The sequence below is a fragment of the Struthio camelus genome, chromosome 3 (assembly GCF_040807025.1).
Source record: "Struthio camelus isolate bStrCam1 chromosome 3, bStrCam1.hap1, whole genome shotgun sequence".
NCBI classification, from domain to species: domain Eukaryota; kingdom Metazoa; phylum Chordata; class Aves; order Struthioniformes; family Struthionidae; genus Struthio; species Struthio camelus.
This window is the reverse complement of record NC_090944.1, coordinates 140463536-140487852: the sequence shown is the minus strand read 5'-3', so window position 1 is coordinate 140487852 and position 24317 is coordinate 140463536. Positions and strand designations below refer to the sequence as shown.

Below are 24317 nucleotides of genomic sequence, written 5' to 3'. Positions count from 1 at the left end.
TATATATATATAAAAATATATGAAAGTGATATATATATATATATATATTTATTTATATATAAATTAACTGGCAGGTTAATTTACAAGGACCGAATACTGTATCAAGAGTGTTGGTTTAATTCCCAACGAGTTACGCACTTGCGTCCCGTTGGCATGGGCAGAACCGACTCAGAAGATGCAAGTTTGCTTTTACTGCCTCTTTCCCGAGGTTGTCCTGGGCACACCGTACTTCTCCAGGTGGCCATAGCCCCAGCCAGCTTGCAATGACCCAAAAGTCATGGCAGCAAGTGCACCGCGCAACAGAGAGATACAGCTGTACTCACAGAGGCAAGCGCCGGGCGCTCCAGCCAGCCGGCAGCGCTGCTTTGCTGGGACAACTCGCCCAAGCGAGTGGGGCGATTGCAGGGGGCTCAGCTTTACAGATCGAGCCTGGGGCACCCTTCCCCATGAAACATCTGCATCTGCCGTTATGGGGGACACTCGTTTTGTTGCTTATTCTCAGTTTCAACCAACAGCAAACATGAAGGGAAAATATTCACAAAGAATGAACATAAGGGGTAAAAAGACCCAGAAAGGCACAAACTAATAGTTTAAAATTACGAAAGAGAGAAGAAGCACATCAGCACTGATGACGATGGAGTGTTAGTCATGCAAAATACACAAAATAGCCATTATTTAAATTACCCGTTGAATCAAGGTCATTTTCTAGGTTAGTAAGCTCATCTCCACCTCCAGTAAGAGAGCATTCAGGAACCTCCTCGTTAGTATCTATCTCAATATTATCCTCATCCTCATCTGTAGGAACATACAGCATGAAGGTTAGTATTTTCTTATGTACACGCGCCACATCAGTAAAAACATGAACGCTCGAGAGAAAGAACTGAGCACGGTTACAATACAAAATGCAAATCGTTCAGTAAGCCCGGAAGGAGATTTCACTCTGTCCGCTCACGGACTGATCTTTAAACTGACGCAGTCCGCTCTGCACGCAGGGGGCTCTGCCGGAGACTCCGGCACAATAAAGGCAGAGCCTGGCCTCAGCAGTGGCTTTTCTCCGGGCTGAACGTCTGGCTAACTCTGAAAAGCACACGTGCTTTTCCTTACGACTCGAGCCGGCATGATTTCCCCTAGGATCCCAGGAAGGCACAGCGGGACACGGGTGCCGCAGTTGGCGCGCGGCACCTCTGGAGTGGTGCTGGCCAGCGGAAGGCACGGGGAGCTAGGGAGGTCGACGTGCTCGTTCTCCCTTTGCACCACGCACCGGACCATGGAGCGGCCGTCCCTGTGCTTTGCGGAGGCACCGGGGTCTCCTACCACTCCTGTTTCTCTTGAGGAGGGAAAACCACATCCGGCGCACGCCGCGCGTGACAACTGCTGAGGCTCAGGAGCACACCCAGGGGCTGCCGCCTTACTGCGCCGCTCTGAATCAGGACTGTTTGTAAGCTACGTCCATTTTAAATAAAATAATAATTGCAATTACGCTTTATATTTTTTTACGGGATCTTTCTCCTGAGTTTCTCAGGGCGGCTTATGAATATCACTTGTAAATTGGCCCCATAATGTTTTATGAAGCAGGCAATTACTGTTATTATAATTATGATGATGATGTGGGTAAATTAAGGCACAGAAAGAGCAAGTGACCTGAGGAAGATCAAATGGTTAAGTGCTGAATCATGAAGGAGATGACATAAACAAATCCTGACTCACATTTTTCAATACAAAGAAATAATGAAATTAAACGACATCCATAAAAGCTAGATGAATACTTTCAAAACATGCAGTTGCACTGTATTTATTCATTTTTAGTCTCACATCAAGTGATATCTACTCTTATTCAGACTTATAGGTGCATTTTTTTCCTATGTATGTGAGCATGGGTGTAAAAATGACTAAAGAGATGTATGCCAGGAGTATGAATGCCAGGAGAGTATGCCAGAGAGAGAAGTATGCCAGGAGAAAGAATACACATATATATTAACTGAAAGGAACTTTAAAGAACATGATAGGAACAAACACTATTTCTGATTGCAGGACTTTTGCACGTTCCAACCCCATTTAAACGGAAAGGATCCTAAATATAGTAACGAGAAACCATAATCCCAAACACCAGAAGCCTGAGGAAATTTGGGCATGGATCAGCACTTCACACTTGTCGTCCGTCTTTGGAATATATCAAACTCCCCCCCCCCAGAGCAGGAGCCTGCACTCCACATCCATGCTGCTGATGCACACGTTACAGAGTTGCTTATTTTCTTTCCCTTTTTTATCTCCACAGTCTCTAGAATTCCCACTTCAGAAGTCTCTGTAGGAGTTTACTTGAGGGCAGGTTTTATTTTTGTTTTGGTTGCTACTCCTTTCTTCCTCAAGTCCTCTGTAGCTAATCAATGCCCTTAGTGGACCTCTGCAGAAGGAGACAGCGTAACCGTCAGGAAGCAAGAGAGGCGTGGGGTAAAAAGCAGACTCTGGAGAAAGGTGGGAGACGAAGAAAGAGGGGCCCGGCAGTGGGAGAGGGCAATCAAAGCCACCTCGAGCCTAGAGGTGGAGGGAATGACTTTCCAAAGCACCCAAACTGTTTGAAGGCAGCTAGCAAGGGCAGCTCGCCCCTACCAGACACCCAGCAAGGTGCTCGTAGCGTCAAACCATCTAAACGAGATGACAGGGTTTAAGACTGCTGGATACTAAGGGAATGCTTAGATTAGATTATTTGATTTTCTTTAATTTAATTTAATACAGTGAGATGAAATCAGAGGCACCGTCTTTGACACCACCATTTTAGACAACAAAAGAGATGGGAATGGTGAAGACACTTGTCCCTTGTGTCAGTAACGACCTGACCTCATATATCATTCAAAGTTGGCAGGCCTTAGAGCTGAATATGATTAGCATGACGTTTACACTCCATAAGGAACTATCAATTACAGGCGTTCTTTGTTTCAGAAGTTTCCAAATATTTTTCAAAATTGACAGATTCTTTGTTTTAAACCACTCTAGCTTTCTTCAAGTCTCATGTTCTTCCACTGTAATAAAATGTTTCGGAAGCACGTTCCAACAAGACTTTGCAATTACGAACGATAAAAGGAATAACATGATGAAGAGATATCTTTTATGAAAGGAACAAATTATTAGTGTAAAAAACCTACAGCACTTGGTCTAGAACCAGGGCCCATATTTAGAAGAGTGCTAAAGACACGCTTCCTTGGAAAGATATGCAAATGTGGATCCTAGAAAGAGAGCAAACTTTGATCGTGTTGTGAACAGAAGAACAAAAGTAAAGACACATAATTAGGTCAACAACTAAACAGCACTGGCCGTTATCTACACAGCCGTAAGCCTGGACTGAAGAGGGACTGACACAGGGCAAAATAAGAATTTTCTGGAAGTACGTGGAACTGCCAGAACATTGGTGGAAAAAAGATCCAGAACAATTTTACAGCTAATATATCCTACTACTTTTTAGACCGAGCTCCGTCCTTAAAATTTGCCGTTGAACCGCTATTCTCTTAAACTGGTTTAGGCATGACTGCATGTGGAAGAACTGCACCAGACTACCTCAATTTCTAGACAAAACTAGAAAGGAACAATTTTCGTAAGGAGGTAAGGCACGTCCTTATGTGGGCTGGACCACGTTAGTGGGAGAAGCAGACGTCAGCTGCCACTGCTGTTGCATAAACAGTGCTGGTCCTGTAGGGAGGAAGACAACTCCAGCCTCCAGGACTGTCTCCAGGACATCCTTCAAGCTTGAGCATATTTATATATTAAGTCTGTTTACCTGCAGGTACAGAGTTCACTTTAGGGCTGCAGGATGTGACCAAGAGACTCCGAACAGCAGGAAAGAAAGCAAAGGTGCGGAATGGAAGAAACAGAGTCGAAATGCTGGTTCAAGGGTATGAGAAACCAGACGTCGGGACAAGAGAGTGCAGTGGTAACTGCCAACAGATAGAATATTGCCTGCTAAAAACACAGAACTGAGGACTTAACTCCAACTTAGTTGGAGCCTAAGTATGGTGAGTAAGCCTGGGCATCCCCCACAAATCATTCTGCAGAGGTAAAACCTTTAACGTAGACTGCAAGCTTTACTAAGTATGGAAGTGTAACGCAATATCAGCTAGCTCCCCAGGTGGGTTTTTAAACTGCAGCACCTCTTTCCATCTTTCCAGCTTTTGTCACTGATTCCAACGTTTTGTAAGCTTTTTTTTTGGTCCTATGGCACATTTGGATGCTGCTTTTTCTGCGTTCTTCCCTCCCTGCTCCTCTAATGTCTCTCTTCTGTTCCATTCTTGTGTTCATTCCTCTTTTCCTCCCAGTTTTGCCTATTTTGGGCGCTTTTCTCACCAAAGCCTCTTAACACTAGGCTTGTGCTACCCCCTGCCCTCCCCATCGTGGCTTGCCTCCCTCGGCTGCCTGCTCGCCGCCTCCAGATATTGGCCACTTCCTCCCAAACATGCTATCTCAAATAAAGGATGGAGATGTGCCAGAGAGAGAAGAAAACACACTCCCCCAAATCCCAGAAGAGTAGACGGGTGTCCCACAGCGCAGGGACAATACCTAGATAAGATGCCAATTCCTTCGCCCCATTGCTGCTGGGAAAAGGGAGAGTATTTGGATTCCTATCTTGATACCGTCTTTGGACCCATCTCAAGGCATCCGCTTATCAGCCCGAAGCTAGTAGGACATCTAATAAATTTGAAACTGCCATCCCAAACCCTCTGGCTGTTGGCAGAAAGAAGTATTTTCTGTCTCATGTGCCAAATAACCTCCTGAAAAAGACTGGATTTTGTAGCAAAGGATGCTGCTTATCCAGGAAAGTTTCTATTTGCTATAGGCACTTGAGTTTCTCAGACCATGATTAAATAAAGCCTTTTAACAAAGGATGTAGCACCAGTGCCAAAACACAAAACTCTCAGTGAGTATACAGAAATATCGGAAGAGAGCAGATTTTCACCAGCAATAGTGAGCAAGAAATTAGTTTTTAAAAACTCCAAAATCCCAAAGCTGAAGTATCATTTTTTCTGGAAGAACTGATTTGAGGGAGAGGAAAATGATTTGGTACATTCCCTTTTTGTAAATTAAAATGTAGCAATCAGTGCAGAAGAAGAGATTAATGAAACATAACGGCCAAGAGAGCTCGGAAGACACAGGATATTACTATAAGCTTGTCTTTGGGAACTGTATAGGGAATATATGACCTCAGAGAGAAGCAGAATAACTATATGTGAATGCAATTGGGATAATATTCAGAACGCAGTCATAAAGAGGAGACATTGTCTATTAAATCCTCATTTGTGTTGGAAATCAAGAACTGAAAAAGCCTGAAAACCTGAAACAATTATAATTTATTTGGATTATAAAGTGTTGGTGTCATTTCACGGAACTACTCCATTTCAGAAGAATTAATTTACTGAGTAGAGACGTGGCGTGGCATTGGAAATTACGAACAGTGTGATGGAAGTATGTGGAAGACGGACCGTAAAGAAAGCTTGTTGAGAAGGAACGAGTACAAGGAAGTGCTGTAATACGCACATTGACAGGAAAAGCGCAGAGGAGTAAAAGCAGACAGGGAATGAAAACTGGAAGTCTAACAGAAGTCCAGATAACTTGGACAAACTACTGCATGAACAAAGAAAAATCCATGCCAAAAGTAGAAACCAAGGCGATAATGCCAAAGTCGAAAAGCAGTGATGTTGTTACAGGAGACAAAACCCAACAGGTATGATGGTGAAAACTTCAAAGAAACTGTTGCTGATATTGATACTATCTCCTCCTTTAATAACACGGAAACCCTGAGTGCATATGCAGTCAACCTACGTATACTTCTATATGGATGATATGTATATATATCAGCCGCAGAGAGCAGCAGGAAGCAGAGCTTGGGTCTGTCTGCAATCAGACACTCAGAGGTACTGAAAGAGGGACAGAATCTGCCTAAAATCACACGTATCCTACAGAGCAGTGGAACGAGGTAGCAGGTAGCATTTGGAAGAGTTGTATCAAGTTTTACTGCAGCGACGACAGGGTGGGAGACTACTGAAAAAACGTCATGACGCAGTTATTTAGAGAAATTCGAGAAACCAGTGAGGGAGATCCAGCCCCCCTGAAACCAATAATCCCCAAAGTTTGCCTGCAGCTTTTGTCATCTAGGCTAAAGAACCTGAACCCTCGTCAACACAGGGAATGAAATAGTCTCCTTAATGGCAGATGAGCAGTTTAAGACTGTTTGCACAAGCGTTAAGCGCACGGTTCCTCTGAGACAGTTGTTAAATCTGAAGGACAAAAGCCAACAGCAAAATTCAGAGGAAATTCTGATCAGGGAAGGCCATATTTTAGAGAAAGCCATATTGTGGCATCGTTTAGCAATACCACAAGCGACTTACCGCAGCCCAGCAGGGTAACTGCTACCTAGCTGCACGCTCGGGACGCACACAAGAAGCGTGCCTTACTTTGAGGGGAAACACGGCAGGAACAGAAACAGCTATGGACAAGTAGGATAAAACCATGAGGAAGAAGTGACGGGGAACCACAGACAGTGGAGAGGGATGAAGAACATCATAGTATACTCGATACACAAGCCCTGTGCCATTTCACTCCCACGGCCTGTCTAACTCAACAGGTAACTTTAAGTACTCCATGGCTGGTAACCACTGAATTTGGCCCATGGGCTTTCAAAGAAATTGGTAAAAACGCAGATGTGATATACTCTTACGTGTTTAACACAAACGTTTGGAGCTGGGAAAGCCCTGCGATAGAAACCACTAGCAATATCCCTTCCCTTTGTCTTCTCTTTTTAAGCAGTCCGCAATGGTAGCTTCTGGCTTGAGCAAACTCTGAAACAGTATTTTTGTCAGTTTACAGAACTTTTATAAAGTCTTACTCCCCATCAGTGATTTAATTTACCTATTTATCATGAAGCAAGAGCTATGCTGGCAAGCCTGATTTACTGGGTAGAGAGAGGAAAAATGAAGACCAGACCCAAAGAGAGACGTACAACTAACTGCTTTTCTCTTTGGCAGAACAGCAAGCAGAGGATTTTAGAATGCAATAAGAACACATTTAAACATATAACATACATATAAAATATATATAGTAGAGAAGAAAAAAAAATCTTATTGCTGAACCTACATGTGCTGCAAGCATAAAGCTGGATTTTCCTGACTCTCTGGTTTACAATTACATGTTGGTACGAGGAACACAATTTCCCCTTAGAATATGTAGGCGACACTAAAAGAGCAAGAAGCCTGTACTGAAATGTGTGTTCAGTACCCATTTGAGTTTGAGTGACACTACATTACTCCTGCTCGTACCACTGGCAGGTATATGAATTTTAATGACATTTCAAAGTCAGTTTAATAATATTATAGCAATATTACAACTCAAAACCCGTAAAGGCAAGTGGTATGTCAAAGGACTGCCATTTAAAATCAAAAGGTTATTGCTCCCACCTCCCATGTGCTTTCTTTAAAATAGTCTTTTGAACACATTTAATAAAAAATAAAGTTCTTAAGTATGTCTAATGTTCTTCTCCCTAGATATTATGTCCCTACACCTACACAAAATCTACACTGGAGAGATTGTAACCAACAATCGTGAAATTCTGAAGATTATAGGCAACGGCAAATCCATAAATAATGGGCCGATATGAGCGACTGGTTCACATAAATGTCATTTCCTTGCAATCACACATACCTTTTTCTTTTAATTGTTGGAAATTAAGTGATACAACCCTGATTTGGAAAACTTATCTATGACCAGGCTTTTGATATGTGCACCTGATGCACAACAATTACCTACAATGACGGTTTGAAGTGTGAATAAAAGTGATACCCAAAAAGGTCTTCTCTGGCTTCTAGGTTGCCATAGGAATAAGATACGAGGTTTCTTAACTCACCTCCAGATGCCTTTGACCTTTCTTTCAACTTTTCTGCAGCCATTTCAGTGTAGCTAGGAAGTTCTGACATCTTCACTCCAGATCGAGCTTCTGCTATTAGCTGACGAGCTCGCTCTCTCAGCTGCCGACGCCGCTCTTCATCTTGCTGCTAAGATATATTGAACAGTTGCCAACTCAGTAATTGACAGAAATGCAATTTCATTCTCAATCTGATCATCATGATAGTAACTGGTTTACAGCATGGTGCTTGGCCCACATTATAAATAGGATGCTCCGTATCAGTTGGGTGTCACACCACAATTTTTAAAGACATCCGTGGATCAGATTTTTTTTTTTTTTGAAGCGTTCCCCAAATTATTATTGCATTAGAAAATTATTTGCGATTTAAAGCGTCTCTAAATTACGTTCTATAAAAACAGGCTGATTAAAACGATTCTCAGAAACTTCTGTTTGAAAGTAGCAGCTACCAAAAGTTTTCCTGTGGCTATAAAAACGGCTTTAGTAAATTGAATTAGCAGTTTGAGGAACGTTCTATCATCGCTGAAGTGAGAAGCCAGACGCTGCTCTTGGTTCCCCCATTAACCAAGCCGACTTCAAAGCGTAAAACGACATCGAAAGTGACGTATAGAGAGGACTCTAACCCTTGGACTTCAATGGATAAATCTTCTTAAACAAAAAAGAAACTAAAGAAAATTAATGAAAGAACAATAGATACTGGAGCAAGAAAGACTTCTCCTCACTCACTATAAAATGCACTGTTACTGTGCGTTTGGTCACTAATTAAAAAGATCATATGATTTACTCTGGGAATCATCCCAGATAGCACTGGTCTACTAAAACCTGTAACTACGTTAGGATATTAATATTGCAGTTATATACACGAAAAAAATTTTATTGCTTCAAATTGTGGACAAGACTAACACGCCTCAACTGAAAACATGGATAGAGAGATGCGTTCTGTGAAAATACATTAAACCGCAGTGGAAACACCAACTCAGTTTTAGTCGCAAAATCCTGAATTTTTCAAAGTTAGGGGAAAGTTTAGGCTGTTCCCCCCCCCCCGCCCTCCAACATTACAATTACTCACAAACGCAACAGAGGCAGCATTTGGCTTTAAGTCCAACTTATCCGTATCTTTGTACTCCTGATAACGACATATGGGATAGGACCGAGCTATTGGCCGCTGACCCTAACCAAGGGGAGCGTAGCGAGACGTCTAGTTTGGGAAGGCCGCGCTGGCCCCTCGCCCACCCCGCGGGGCCGCGAGCGCTGCACACCTGCAGACGCCGGGAAGGAAGAGCTGCTACCAAGCGCTATTTTGTTTCAGCAGTCGTTAAGAAAACAAGCACCAAATACTAATTAGGTACGTTTTCCCCATTTCCATGTAAATTGTTTGTTTGTAGCTATTTACTCATCATTGTTCTCGGCACAATAGCAAAAATGCAAATGCGCGCTATGCGAATGCAGCCCTAATGGGACTCTCTGTTTATAACCATTAGCCCAGAGGTGCGCTGTAATTCACTCCTCCAGCAGCAAGATTTAGCCTCATTAACAGCTTGCACGGGCAGGTTACAACTCATAAAACCCTACGGTAAACAAAGTGTATGGACCCAGCGGAGAACCTGGCGCGTGAGTGACAGGACGGCGACGGCCCCGTCTGACGGCCACGAGCCCCTTTTCGGCCGGGGGGGGGGGGGGGGCCGGCCCGGCCCGGCCCGCCGGGGCCCTGCCAGCTCCCGGCCGCTCGCTCGCCCCCCTCCGCCTTCCCCGGCCGCGCGGAGCAGCAGCGTCGGCAGCAACTTACTCGTCGGAGCGCTTACACTTGGTTAGAGAGACGCCCCGAGAGCGGCTCCAGCTCCCCTGCGCTGCGGCAGATGCGTTTCATTTCATTTACAGCCAGCCAACTGACGCAGCAACCCGTTTGCTTTCAGCCCGCGGTACTGGGGAACGTTAATTACGTTTAAGTTGACGGGTCTTTGCTATTTGCAGTTTGCTAGCGTACGCGAAGCTGTGGCTTTGATTCAAACGCCTCTTAAAAAGGGAAGGGGGGCGAAACGTAAGGCGAGAGCCCGGGGTGGCCTCACGTTCAACAGTTTCACCTACTGCAGCTTAAAAACAAGGCCCGTTGCAATTTTGCCACAAACACGGCCTCAGCCGAGCAGGGCTGACGCGCTGCCCTCCGCCCGAAAGCAAAGCGGCCTCCCGCGCCGTGAGCGCGGCCGCCGGCGGCGCGGGGAGGCCCGGGCCGAGCGGCAGCGCTGCCTTCGGCCACCGGCGCCCAAGGGAAACGCGCCGCCGCCGCCGCCGCCGGGCAACCCCCCCCCCCGCCGCCCCGGAAAGCAGACCGACCCCCCCGGAGGTTGGAAAGCGCGGTGCTCAGGAGAGGTTAGGCAGGCGCCAAGCCAGCTCTTCTCCTGCCTGGAGGGGTGGGGGGGGGGGAGAAAGACAGGTTAAAACAGGGCAGGGGACGGACCACGCAAGCACACGGACAGCGATCGCTACCCAGCGGTTCAATCTCCAAGAGAAAACGAGGCAAAGGTTTCCCCCGCCGAACCGACCCCGCTACCCCCCCCCCCCCGGCACTTGGTAATGGTCTGCACATCTGCCACACGGATGCACAGCAAGTCAAACTTCCCCTTTTAAGGGCAAACTCTTCGAGAATAAGTAATGCAATTCCTTGTTTCCCTCCTAGAAAAAATGTATTGGTATGCAGTTTTTATATTTCACAGTTCACCGCCACCTCGGCAAGCTTTCTTCCACTGCTTCAATGGTGCTACTTTTAATTTTATCCTCCTTAGCCCTAGTAATTAAAGTCATCAGCAGTGGCATCCCCACGGCTTTGACACAGCTACAACCCCCTCGCAGACTTCGGCTTTTCAGGGGGCACGGGAAGCAAAAAGGGCTGGAGTTTCACCGCGCTCCAACAACAAAACCGAGCTGCTCCGAGCCTCAACTCCAGCCGCTTGTTCTTTCAGCAGCCCTTTGGCGCTTAAGAACCAAATAAAAATGGTGGCCGCGAGGGGGTCCTTTTTGTACTCGCCGCCCGCGCCCTATGGCCAAAGGAGCGCCGCGGCGGCGCGGGGAAGGTGAAGGAGGAGGCGCCGCGCAGCTCGCCCGCGCCCCGAGGCCGCGGGGGCGGGCGCTGGCGGGGGGCCGAGGCGGCCGCCGCCGAGCCGCCCCCCTTCCCGACACGCTCCCAAATCCCGCGCCCCCCCCCCCCCCCGCGGCTCCGGAAGCCTTTGCCGGGGCTCGCGAAAGCCGCGGAACGGCTCTGCCCTGAGCCCGCCTGACAGAAGAAGGGCTCCGGGCTTGTCCGGAGGCGAGGATTACCCAAACGTACCTATTCGCCCAGCACCGCAGAAAAGTGTGTTTACGGGGGGGGGGGGAATAAATAAATAAATAACATTACAAGACCTTTAAAGGGTTGGGGCAGGCTGCGTTTTACTGTGACCTCCATCGGCTCTTGTTTGACTAAACAGGATTTGGGATGAAACATTAAAAAAAGTGTTTAGCGGATCTTTTCAGACCATTTCAAACTTTTCTTATGTCCCTTCCTAATATAAGCAGACATGCTGGTAAATGGCCACACCTGCTCATTCCTCTGGGGACGGCCTGATCTCGGCCGCGGCTAACAAAGAGAGGACGGGGAGCGGGGGGGGGGGGGCTGGAAATCAGCCTTTCTTGTTGCAAAACAGAGTGGAAAGTCAAAATCTTTCTCAAGTTTGGCCCATCTGGTCAGATTAAATCTCTGCGCGCCCTAGGGACCACGCTGACGTTTGGGCGGCAGCACCACTTCAGAAGAGCTCAAGGCACACAGGTAGCGAGCAAAAACAGGAACGGCTGAGCCGGATGCACGCCACCTAAACAGAGCGAACCGCGGTTGCCTTTTTGTACCTAGTTAGATATACTTCAGTAGGACACGATCAGCAGAGAAAAGAGAGGCATAAACATGTCAGATGTTTCTGCCCTCTGCCTGGTGTCTGCACCCACTGCTTCAGCCCCCGTGAATCAGGCGTCGCTGGAAAATATTTGCCAGGCAAGTGCATCACAGGACACGTACCAAGTCACTTGCCATGCAAAAAGAAGCTCTTGGCTTGCAGTCCTCACCACCGATGGACTAACGGAGACAAGCCAGAATGAAACACAAGCAGCCTAAAGTCCCCAACTGGAGGCAATCGCAAACAACGTCACAACAAAGCTGTCCCCTTCAGAGGGGGAAAAAAAAGACCCCGAACTCACAGTGAAACGGCGTTATGTGACTGCAAAATGGAAAATGACTCCTTAAACCTAGGCGGTATTTTTAAAGACATGCTAGCCAGCCAAAAAAAAAAAAAATTTTTTTTTCAATCTCATTAATTTTGTTCAGGAAAACCTACAATTCACTTGGTGCAGCGTTCACGGTGTGAAGAATGCTGGCTTTAGAAAAATAATCCGCCGAAAATTTAATCCCTTGGGTCGTTGTGCAATTGATAAAATTCTTAGTTTACCAAAAGAAAAAAACATATATATTTGGGCTGGAAAAAAAAAAAAACAACGGCTGACTAAGTAAGTATCACCTTGTGCTACATCCAAGGCCTCTTGCTGGTTGTCTGGCTGCTCTTTTGTAGGCAAAAAGGAGCTGAACGCTCTCTGGCTCCTTAGATCTGGCCCAACAAATGCACTGCCAGTCATGCACATGGATCCAGCTTAAAACCCAGTGTGAGCCTAAAAGAAGCTAGTCAAACTGGCACCTACTCATGCAGAAGGAGATAGATTTGTCATGACAGGCTGATTATTCAATGTAAAGAAACAGTTTAGCTTTTCTAATCTGGTACAAATACATCTTTCTCAGAGAAAAAAGTAAAAGGTCCAACAGTTCAAGTATTTAAAGTAAAGAAACCAACAAAAAATTGTAGCGTCAAAGTGAACCATAGGTATTTGTGCTGGAGCGTTCTGCAAAACAGCCCTGCAGTTCTATTCAGATAAATAAGATTTAACCCGTTTAACCCTTTAGGCGCTTCCCGTCGGCGGGCTGAGGGAGGCGAGCGCTGCTGTTTCCCACTGCGCTCGGCTCCTCGGCAAGTTTTAAGAAGAGACGAAAGCATCTCACTCCAAGTGCACTTTGGGTTGGCATCCTCCCCTCGGCTGCCCGCGCTGACCCCCAAAGGGCCCCGCTCTCCCGGCGAAGCACGGCACGGCAGCGCCGATCGGGAGCCTTCAGGAGGCAGAGCTAAACCAAAAGCGAGAACAAAGCCCCTCCGCTAACTTCTTCCCGGGAATTTTCTTTGCTTATGCAACTTTGCGCTCTCCCTCCTCTGCGCCCGGTGTAATTAAGGGCAGCAATCACCTAAGGCGTCAGGATGCGGGGGGCTCCTTACGCCTGTCACCACGATTGTCACTGCTATGGGCATCCCCCTCAAACAAGGTCTCGAGCGTGCAGGCTGGAAAACGTGCTGAAATAGTGCCTTCGTCCAGCCAGGGCATAATGTCAGTAGTCCAAAGATGGTATTTTCTGTGCCTTTCGATAACCTCATTCCCGAGAGAAGAAGCTGCTTACTCATTGCAGGAGTCAACATTTGTCGAGCTCCACTTAAGGGATTTGCTCTTGTGTAAACTTGACTTTATAATTTCAAAAAAAAAAAAAAAAAAAAAGTTGCGTTATGAAACAAAGAGTTTTGGCAAGTGTCGCAGAGGTGGAAGCTCTCGAGCAGCATCTTGCCGAACGCCATGGCGGGCAGCTTCCTCCCTCCCCGCCGGGCGCCGACGTGCCCTCTGCGGGAACGACCGCTCCTGCCTCTCCGCGGCCCAGCCGCCGGCCCCGGCGGCTGCAAAGTTTCCCCCCCCCTTCTCTTAATTTTAGGGGCAGGGTGGAGGGATCGCAGGCTGCCTGCGTGTGATCAGACTGCAAAGAACAAGTGCAAGCCATATGCCTTCCTGGATCCTATTTTGCTGGGTTGTGTTGTTGTTTTTTTTTTTTTTTGAAAATGTCCTGCAAACTGCTGGCAGCTTGTTTTTAATGGAAAATACCAATCGCCTGGGATCTATACCTAGCCTTTTGCCAATAATGAGAAAACTTCACCTTCTGTCCCCAGCAATTCTTAGGAAATCTTTTGCTGTTATTCCTACAAATCCAATTACAGATTGTTGAGTAGCTAGTGGAGTAAGCTTATTGAGGAGTGTCACATCACTAAGTCGTGCGTATGTGTTTCAGTTTGTAATGTGGTCTGAGCCGCTGTAGAGGTGTCAACTTAAAATGCAAGTAAGTAGCAGAACAGGGCTAATCCCAGCCACTACTCCCCTGCAGCCAAATTGTAGCGCAATGAATGACAGTGGAAATGCAAAGATGCCACTGTGCTTATCACACACAGCCAGATGGTGGACCTGGATCAATGCACACATGCCACGATCAATGCATTTGATAAAGAATTAAGAAGAAAACTGTACATGTTATCAAAGAACTTGTACATGGCATAATTATGATTCTGCATGTGCTTACTGATGATATTGGAGACTCAGAGGCAGGTGATAATGAAACTGATAGGAAGAAATAGCTTAAAGGCTGCAGCATATGGCCTCAGCACTAAGAAATCTTGTCAAATAGTTCAGAAAGCTTTTTTAACTGTTATTACAGGCTGCTCATAGTGCAAGCTGGTGGCAACGTTTTAATTTTTTTTTTTTTAATCTGAAATGTCAAAAAGTTACAAAAGCTGTACTTTTCAGAACGGCTCAGAAAATAATTAAGACACTATTGTGTTTTGAACACACGCACAAAAAAACTGCAGGTAGTGTCGGCCTTGACAATTTTTGCCCCCCCCCCCCTTTTTTTTTTTAATACGTAATTGCGTGTTTCCTGCATGGATGTTTTCAGAATTTAAGGGCGCTTGTGACGGTTTAAGGAATGTATCTGGGTACCGATTTGCATTCATCCTGCCGGCTTCTCCAGACACCATTTTTGCTATTGCTCCTAATCAAAGATACAGTATTTGCCTGTCACCATTCGTACTCCGTCAGCTGCATTAGAGCTCCCTTGGATAAGAACGAAGGTAATTAAAAATATGTGGCAAATGGTATAAAGCCATAAAAGAGCATATACTTTTGTAACGTAGCAAAGGTACCTGAAATACAAATTCTCATGCTCCAGTTGATAGATGAGCTGTCTAATCAACGCCTGGACGTAACTTAAGTGCTCTCATTAGTGTGAAGACCTTCAGGCTAAATAAGACTAAATCCCTTAAAAATTGCTTCTGCAAAAGAAAAATCCCCCTTACCGCTTCCCCTTGCCTAAATCATATCAATTAAAAAGAGAGAGAGAGAGAGAGAGGGCGAGAGAGCGGGAGGCATTTTCACATGACTTTGTTTCAACTGACACTCAAAAAACTATATTCCCGAATCCAATTTAAAACGTTTCAGCACCAAAGTTCATTAGCAAGCCGAGAAACGGCAGCACCAACCCAGATCAGGCCACAGAGTGGTTTCTCTTTCGCTTCACGGGGTGGGGGGCTCCTGAGGGCAGCACCAGGGCGGGCAACGCCTCGTGAATCCTTCACCCAAACTTTTCGGCACCCCGAACAGGGAGCAGCCGGGGCTCTGCCGGGCGCCCGCGTTTTAGCAAAACGCCTCTCGGAAAGGAAGGGCCGCGTCTTTTTACCGAGTGCATCTGCAGCGGGCTGGGGAGGGAGGGAGGGAAGGAGGGAGGGAAGGAGGGAGGAGGGAAAAAAAAAAAAAAAGCCTAAAAACCAGAATTTCAATCTGTCCTGACCGACGGTTGGGTATTAAACCCGAAAGGCCCGCAGAGCGCCGGGAGGACTGATGGCTTGATTAGCTCTCGCGGCGCAATTGAGGGAGCTGTCTCTCTCCCAGCGTCCCCATTTTGCGCGACGCTTTGATCTCCGCTCGAGTCAATTCAGCAACAGCGACTGACAAGGCGGCAGGAAACACCCCAACGGTTAGGCCCAAACTCGCCGCAAACTATGTAGTTTCATTAAGGCTCCCGCAGACGCGGCCGGGGACAGGCGCTGCGCTGCGAAGCCCACGGGCGAGCGCCTGCGCAAGGTGCCCCCCGGGCGCAAGGTGCCGCGCGGCCGGCCGGCCGGGTAGCGGGGCCAACGCCGTGCCCGCGCGCTCCCCGTCGCGTTGACGCGTCGGCGGGGATTGCGTCGGAGCGCTCAAGAGAGGCGCCTCAGCGCTGGGGCTGCGGGGGCCGGCCCCAAGGAGGGCCGAGCGGCGCGCCCCACGGAAACGGCACCCCTGAGGGGGGACCGAACAGTCCGGCGCGGTAGCTGCCTAGGCACTTCGGCAAACGCGCCCCAGAAGCGCTACCCGGCCTAGCCGCAGCCGGCCGAGCGCTTGAGTCGCGTTACCAACCAAACGGGGCGTTTAAGCACGTTTCAGAGTTTTGCCACCGCAAACTCTTCGCCTCGCTTCTTCCTCTGTCAGTTGCCCTCTCCAAAGAGTCCCGCTTCAAAGGGCTCCGTTCGGGCCTCGCCGCTGTCAGCGCAGGTCAGCGGCGCTCAAGGGGAGAGCCGCTGCGGTGCCGCGGCACAAAGAGCCTCCGCGGCTGAAATCAAACAAAGCCCAATTAAACTAATCATAACGTCCCAGTGAACACAAGGAAGCTCACCTGGTATTTCTGGACTTCTTGTGCGAATTCCCAACTCTACTCAGTACTTGGTACTATAATTACCCTGACCAAAATACTGTGAAATTACTGCTCTGATCTACTAATGGCTGCAAAAAATCAAGCCGTCGTGGTTTCATGCCAAGGGGCCGTAGCAAGGTGGCGCAATGCTTTCTGACAGAGACGACAACTTCTAAAAAACTCAAAAGGGAAAATTAACGGGATGTGGTTTATGTTGCCAAGGACTGTTCATTAATTACCAATTTAATCGCTGCTGGAGGCATGACATTACAAAAATCTGGCTGAAAGTTCTAATAGATTATGAAGACCACCTAAGACGAGTGACCAAGAAACGTACAAAACAATTAATACTGTTTCACTGCTATCAAAGACGCTCAGATTATTTTACATCAAGTGAAGCAAAAGAATTAGTAGCTTCACAGTGCCACCACTAGGAACTGTAAATACAATGGCACACAATTAGTAATGCACATGTGACTTTTCGTTCAAGGCATATATCCTTGGGAAAGCCGGAACACGATAAGGAGAACAAAAGAAACATTTTTAAATGAAATGAATGAAGATTTTAACTCTACCCTTGTGCATGCTGAGCAATAACAGAATAGGCAATGCAAAATGCAGCTCTAAGTAACGGCGATATCGTCCTGGGATTGACGACGGCGTGCGCTGAGCATCCAGACGGAGCGCGGCCGCAGTTATTAACTGCGATATAAAAAGAGCATTCCAGAGGCGAGGAAATCGAGGGCTCGCTTCACACACAAAAGGGTAGCTCTGAAATACTGAGCCCTTTTTTGGCTAATATTTACGGTCGGATAGAAAGTACTTAAGTTTTTGAACTAGCGTCGTTCAGACGATCTTAAAATTCACTTAATGTATTGACAGTGTATTTTGTGTGACTCTGCGTGGTAAGGTGAGAGCTGCGGACGCCACAGCTCCTCAAATTTACACGCATATAACAAACAGCTGCCCATTTACATGTAGGCCGGATGCCGGACTGGTGTGAGCAGACACAATTAATGGAAATAATAGCACTAAAACGCAGCTGAGAGTCTCACGCGTTTATATCTGAAACCTGAACTGCATAACATTTGTCTTGCATTATCAAAGGTTACTCTTTATCTATAAAGCCCTTCCTGGTACAAAAGTGGCAGTGCATACTAAGTCTACTCCGAAATGAGTTTCACTTGCACTAATTGATTTGTTTTCCCAGCTATGTCAGGGAGCTGCATATCCTGATATTGTTGTGCAGTGAAATTTCACTATTACATAGCAAGAGAGTCCCTAAACAAATCAACTACGAAGTCAAAAGCTGTAGAACCTTCTCGGGAAGTTGCAGGTTATTTTTTATTTTTCACGTATCGAATAACGTGAAATAAAACAACTTGTTTGTTCTTGCCATCAAGGAAATGCGATCGGGCTATCTCCACCTTAGCATGTCATTATAAAGAAGTAAATATCAGTTCAGTTGTTTTTTGAAGTGTTCACTCAGCAGGTCTAACCTTCATTTAAAGAAAAGTATATGGTTAAAAGAGCTATAAAACTCGGAACGCTCATGAAATGTAAATACTATACAGCATCGTCTTATCAGCTTAAACCATATTTAACCACTTTATAGTGGCATACATACAAGACACATAAATGAACAACAGGGAATAAGTTACCAAAGCTCAGGGATTACCAAAATAATGTGCAATCTTTTTACCAATTAGATGGTAACTGCTTCTTTGTAATCTCAAGAAGATCTCATGATCATATCTAAATCTGGTCACAATTATCAGCATGACAGACTAGTCTTTTCTCAATCAATATTTTCCAATTAATATTAAAAGACCAAGGTTGCCATCTGCAAAGTCTTACACCTCAATAAACATATGCTGGATGTTGAATTAAAATAAAGATTAGTTTTTCTCTCTTAGTTTTTTAATAAAAATAATTTAGGAGTATCCTGCTAGTGTTTCCTTAAATGAACAAATATCACCACCTCAATCACATTTATTTTCCAACAAGGAAGACTGCAAAAAATTCCACTGATGACCTAGATGCCTCTCCTAACATAGCACAACTAGAGATTCTGGTTTCGAGTGTAAATAGAAATTACGGAATAAAAATATCTGGCACTCATTTTCAAGAGCCTTTTAAAAACATTTGCAGCAAACAATGCTTGCACTGGTCCGCTGAGTTCAAGGCACCTTTCAATCAAATTAAAAGGTCTGATTTATGTTGTCTACCGTGAATTTGCATTCTGTATGACCCCTGTACGTGTTGCCTGTAGTATACTTTTTGTGACATATTAGAGCTAGATAGTTAGGTGCTTATTTGCTCAGAAGGGCAGGGAGATTATTGCCGGATGTGACCAAAAAATGGAATTGTTTAATAAAGCTTTTTCTGAGCAGTTAAAATCATGTTTTTATGTTCGTTTTGTTGCTGATGGGATACCCCGTATCTGTGCAAACGTATGCAATCAAGATTGAAGTATACAAATTCATCTAATTCCAGATTTTTGTTGGTTTCTGAAGGTTTTCTAAAGAGACTTCCATTGCCACCGGTCCGCGGCAGATGCAAAAAACGCATCATTTTGCACTCAAGTTTTTATGAAAATGAAAAGTAATGGGCAAAACAGATTGATACCTGAAGTAGAAAGAACTTATTAAATATGAATTAGATACAGTTGCAACAAGTCCTTTGAGCAAGCGAGTAACAAAAAGCAATATTCCCAGCAGAAAGAAACAATCTTTTAGCATAACCCTTTCCGCCTGTCTCCTCTACCATAGGCAGACAGCGTCTGCTTGTCTGGAGGTAACAGCTTTTTGGTGAGCTACTGCATATCTGCAAATTCTACTACAAAAGCTGAATAGAGTCCCCACTGCTTTTTTAAATATATATTTTTTATTTAAACAGCTATAACTGTCATTCCACTTGAAAAAATATTAAATAATGGCCGCGAGGATAACAAATATCTCCCTATATAGTAAGCAGGCTAGCAACAGTTGCATTTAAGCACAGCAGTAGTATAACAATTGCTCTCTGAAACCACTCCTTTGGTTTAAATTAATCTGCTTTAAATGCTTATGTTATAAATTGAGGCTCTCTCAATTTTTAGTGCAATCATCCTCACAACGCTGCTGCGGAAGAAGAATTACCATTTCCCTATTTTGCAAGAGGTAGAAGATGTGGAGTGATTCCCTTGGGGCATCAGGGTGGCCAAGTCCTGCCTGCCAGCACCTATGCTAGACCCTAAGTATCGAAAATCTTTGGCCAAACTCATATGAGGGGCCCAGTCCTGCACCTAAATTCTCCAAGGAAGAATCCTTAGCTCTTGCAAAACCCAAAGAACTTCCGGGAAGATCTGTGGCCTGTGTCACAAAGAATATCCCCCACCTTTTTCCACTTTAGCACTGGTTTTCATGAATTTCATGCTACAGGGCACTCTTTGCTAAAGCTGTCTGCTTCGCAAAAAACAAGTTAAAAGATTTTTAAGTTAGGTACACATGATTTAGGAGATGCCAGAAATAAGAGTGCTGGGCACAGTCTTAATTTTCAGCTTTCTGGGCGTCCATTAGAATAGAGCCTTGTCACAGCATGACCATATACTTTTACTATTCCCCAGCCTCACTCACGTTCGGTCTACAACTGACAGCTCTTATCAGTGGTGTTCAACACTGGTTTATTCCCAGTGTTTCACTGAGCCCACCAATATGTAGCACCATTCTTTACTACGCAATATTCAAATCCTGCTCTGCAGGCAGAATTATTAATTTCTTCAAGGGCTTTTTGACCGTGCTCATCACTACAGCATTTAAGTGCCTCAAAAGCATTAATCACATTCCCTTCTCACAGCACCCTGTGGTGGCGTTATTACCCTGCTCTTCGGATGAGAAACGAGACGGCGAGATCCAGCTAAAAGGATCTAACGCTGGGTGCTCGCTCGGGGAAGCCTATTACCTGTTTTTTTCAGTGTGCTAAGCTTTATGCAGTCCTTTCTATGTCTAAAGCACAGCTCCCATTGACTTCCCACACAAACTGGGACGCTCGATACATCTGCAAATCCATCCTTCACCTCCAGAAGGGAAGGATACGCAATTAATGACCACTTGGAGGAAGGTTGGTTCAAACGACTTAGTAGCCCTCGTTGGGACCTCGGAGGCAAAGGCAGCGCTACGTTTAATTCTTCCAAGCGCCTTAACCATGACCTCATCCTTTTGCTCCTTGCAGTCCCTGCTTCATTCACCGGCCACCTTCCAGTTTCTGCAAGCAAAAGGACAGAGTTCCTGTGGACAAACAGCCTGCTACATCACCTCAATCCTTTGAGTTAAATGAGGCACAATTGCTTTGGGGAAAATGGTATGTGATCGCATAATTAAAGACTGCATCATAATGCATATTCACAAAGGAGGTTAATTAAAGTTGCCTGTGCATTTCTTAACTCCTAATTCCATTCTCTGTAATCACACCAGCTTCATAACCACAGCCATTTGCGTTTACAGAGTAAACGACAGCTGCAGGAAATTTCCATTCTTTACGTGGACCAGTCGTTAAAGGTGAATAAGATAAACATTTTGCCACTGGCCTTCACAGATATTTGCTGACAGCGGAGTTATGCTGAAATTCAAGAATTATGGATTCCACTCCAGATTCTGCAAGGGAAGGTGCCCTAGTGGAAAAAGACCTGTTAGCCCTGTTCTTCCTCAATATTTCCTATTTTGGTCCTGGTCCCCTCTAGCTTGCCACTTTACCAGCTCGGTTGCACAGACCAGCTCCAGTCTCCTCACACCTGATCCCAGCCAAGCCCCAGCTGCGAGTGACCATCACTACAGATTGATGTTTTACACTGTAACTGCGGGGAGCAGTTATGCCAATCCGAGCACTGTGATATTAATCACAAGAAAAGGTGAATTAAATAAAAATGAGGAAGCCAATAAAAAGGCTCTACAGGTTGAAAGCGAAGCGATTACAGCTGTTACGCCAGACTGGAAATGACAGAAGTGTCTTGCAAAAGAGCCCCTGCCTGTGCACCCATATCAAGAATGGCACCAGGAAGGTAGAGCTCCGTAGGCAGAAGTCCATAAATCTATCTGGAGGAAGGGGATCCGTAAGGGGATCGGTAAGTCTGTCAGTACGTTCACAGAGCTCTGAAGTTCACTTTCTAGCCTCCAAAATGCTGCATCAATTTTAAGGCCATACCTACGACTCCCCCCAAACTGTGAGCACGTTTTCAAGGAGTTTCTGATCAATGCAGTGTCTTCAATACCTGCATGCAGGCTTACACCATACAGCTTGCAGAGCTCCTGGCTCTCAGAAGCACTAAACGCGAGCAGATTAACAGTGAAAAACGGTCTCTGTGAAGAAATGAGAGAAAAGAAACTGGGCTAAAAAGACAGGAGTTGAGGAAGCTGGCAGGGATTGAGAGGACTAAATTAGGTGAAACAAACAGTGATGGAAGATGACGGGGCAGAAGGCGCAGAGAGAAGACATCAAAGGCAAGAAAGAGTAAAGAAAGCAGGTTTCAGGAAAAAAAAGAAGAGGAAATGGAGTTGAAATGCATAGGACAGATTGCTGAAATAAACAGTATGAGAGAGAGCAAAGCACAAGAAGACACAAACTAAAGAAGGGGAAGAGGGTACAGCCTGGGAGGCAATGAGAAGTATGAGATTCAGAGGAAAATGGGATGGAGGCAGCAGCTATAAGAGCAAATTCAGTGTCTTAATCTTCTGCTCCCACAGTTTCACCAATTTCCGAGTAAAGCAAGTGAAAATAGTGACATGGGCCTAACCTCAGCGTACACACATGAAAAGATTAAAAGACAGCAGCAGTGAAGACGACTCAAGGAAATGAGGTAAACAGTCAAGAGAAAGGACACTTTATGGGGAGACAGCTAGTACTTCATGACACACCAATTAGCAGCCAATAAAGAGACAATAGAGATTTAAAAAAATAAAAGAAAAAAAAAAAAAGAAAAGCAAGCCAGAGGGACCAGACTGCTGAAACAAATCACACAGTCTTGACTCCACCACAGGAAGGGTAAGGCTTAGGCTGAGGAAGGTCGAATGCATTCTCTCTGCACTCAGAGAAGAAACACCACCACTCGTTTCTTTTGAAAAAGACTCTATCTGAACAAATCAGATGAGCACACACCAAGCAACGACAGTGCAAGAAACCTGTATTTATGACCAGGGAACGGAATTGGAAATTTCCTCCCTTTTCTTGGCTCCAAGCAGCAATATAACCCCATGCACCAGATGTAGCTCTCACCTGTTTACCCAAAAAAGAGCCATTCATAGTTCTCATACGGGAAGTGTAAAGAAGTACAGCAAAGCCTACGAAATAAGATTCTCAAAAGTGACTAATGACTTTGCAGGATTAGCTGGGGTGACTAATTTTCAGAGTACACTCCTTCTGAAAGACTAGGTTGCATTAAGCTGTTTTCATGACGGTATCCAAAAACGTGCAACTGCAAGTTTCAAGAGTTACTTCTGAAAGTACTGGCCTTGGAAGATATATCTGAAGTATTCTTGTTTAAAATCAGATCTTCCTATTTTAAGCTTTTCCTCTTGCATCCCCCTCAACCCACCCCAAAAAACAGCCCAATCCAACTCCTGCCACAAAGTGTGGAAAGATTCTCATTAGCCTCAGTGTGATTTGGACAACACACTGAACATTACTCCACACAGGTGGGACAGACATCTACACTCTGCTAGAAGATGCTTGAATCAAAGTACTTACTATTAATCTTAATGAGCAGAAAACACTAAATAGAAGTAGACTCTACCATTTTTCAATAAGCAGATAAGCAATGGCCTGTAGTATATTGACATAACTACATTAAATTAAAAAGTCTTATCTCTATGACCATCAACTATGTTAAAGAACAATGATGCTCCTCATATAGAAATCAACAGCTGGTCACAGAAATATGTATCTGACGTTCTATATGTATACTCATTCGGAGCATACACATGTATGAACAGGCACATAACCTGCCAGTTTTATATAATATATAAACCACAAAAAGAATATAATATAGCAGTCTCCATTATAAACACTTCCCCTTCACAATATGCATGCCTCGCACTGAAATACATTAGGAGAGTGTTGGGCTTGAGAAGTCGAGCACTGAAAAGTTAGGAAATGTCAGAATCGGGTTAGTTGTACAACCTTGCATTAGTTCTCACTGCGTGTATTCCACATGGTCTACACTTGCATAATCCAAGCAATTTTTTTTCTACGGCATGCTTGTTTCATTCAGTGGCTACAATTGACAATGCTCAGTGAATGAACAACTATTCAGTATTTCACTTTACCCTCATCATTCGCTATTCAAACTTTTCTCTGAATACAGAATTATTAATTTGTCCTGGGGCACTCCTTGTTACCGTATCTAAGAGTTTTCAAATCACATCTCCACATCACCCTTATGAGGTGAGGAGTTACTATTATCCCCATTTTAGTCAACTGAGGTCAAGAGTGCCCTTGCTCAGGTGCCCATTATCGGTTTTTTCCAGACAGCTCAGGATTTCAGAGGGGCCTGAACAACTTGTTCACAGCATCACTCTCGTTGACTTGCTACAGCTGGGTGCATTCCAAACTTCCAGAAACCAGCCCCCAAGAATCCCAAGGTGAAAGTCAGAAAACAAGGAATCTGCCTCCTCAAGTACACTGGGTTCAAGTTACCTTCCCAACATCATAGAGAACTGATGATACAGGCAGCAAGAGATTTTGGTTCTGCAAAAGCACAGGCAGCTGTCATACCTACAGGACTGCCCTGCCTTTTCCTGCAGTCCTCCATCTAATTCACTCTTCAACTTCTGCAAGACATTAAAT

At 45.2% G+C, this 24317-nt stretch overlaps 1 protein-coding gene across 28 annotated transcripts in view; it reads right to left on the bottom strand.

Annotated features, from left to right (window-relative positions):
* The window catches only part of EHBP1 (EH domain binding protein 1), a 283064-nt gene that overhangs the window by 43948 nt on the left and 214799 nt on the right, over nucleotides 1-24317 (bottom strand). For 14 of the 28 annotated variants that reach the window (XM_068940596.1, XM_068940595.1, XM_068940601.1 and 11 more), the window contains 2 exons: nucleotides 7883-8030; nucleotides 685-795 (listed from right to left, as the gene is read on the bottom strand). In XM_068940596.1, coding sequence (XP_068796697.1) covers nucleotides 685-795; nucleotides 7883-8030 — 259 coding nt within the window. The remainder of the gene's footprint in view (nucleotides 1-684; nucleotides 796-7882; nucleotides 8031-24317) is intronic. The other 14 variants (XM_068940612.1, XM_068940615.1, XM_068940619.1 and 11 more) reach the window with 1 other exon arrangement.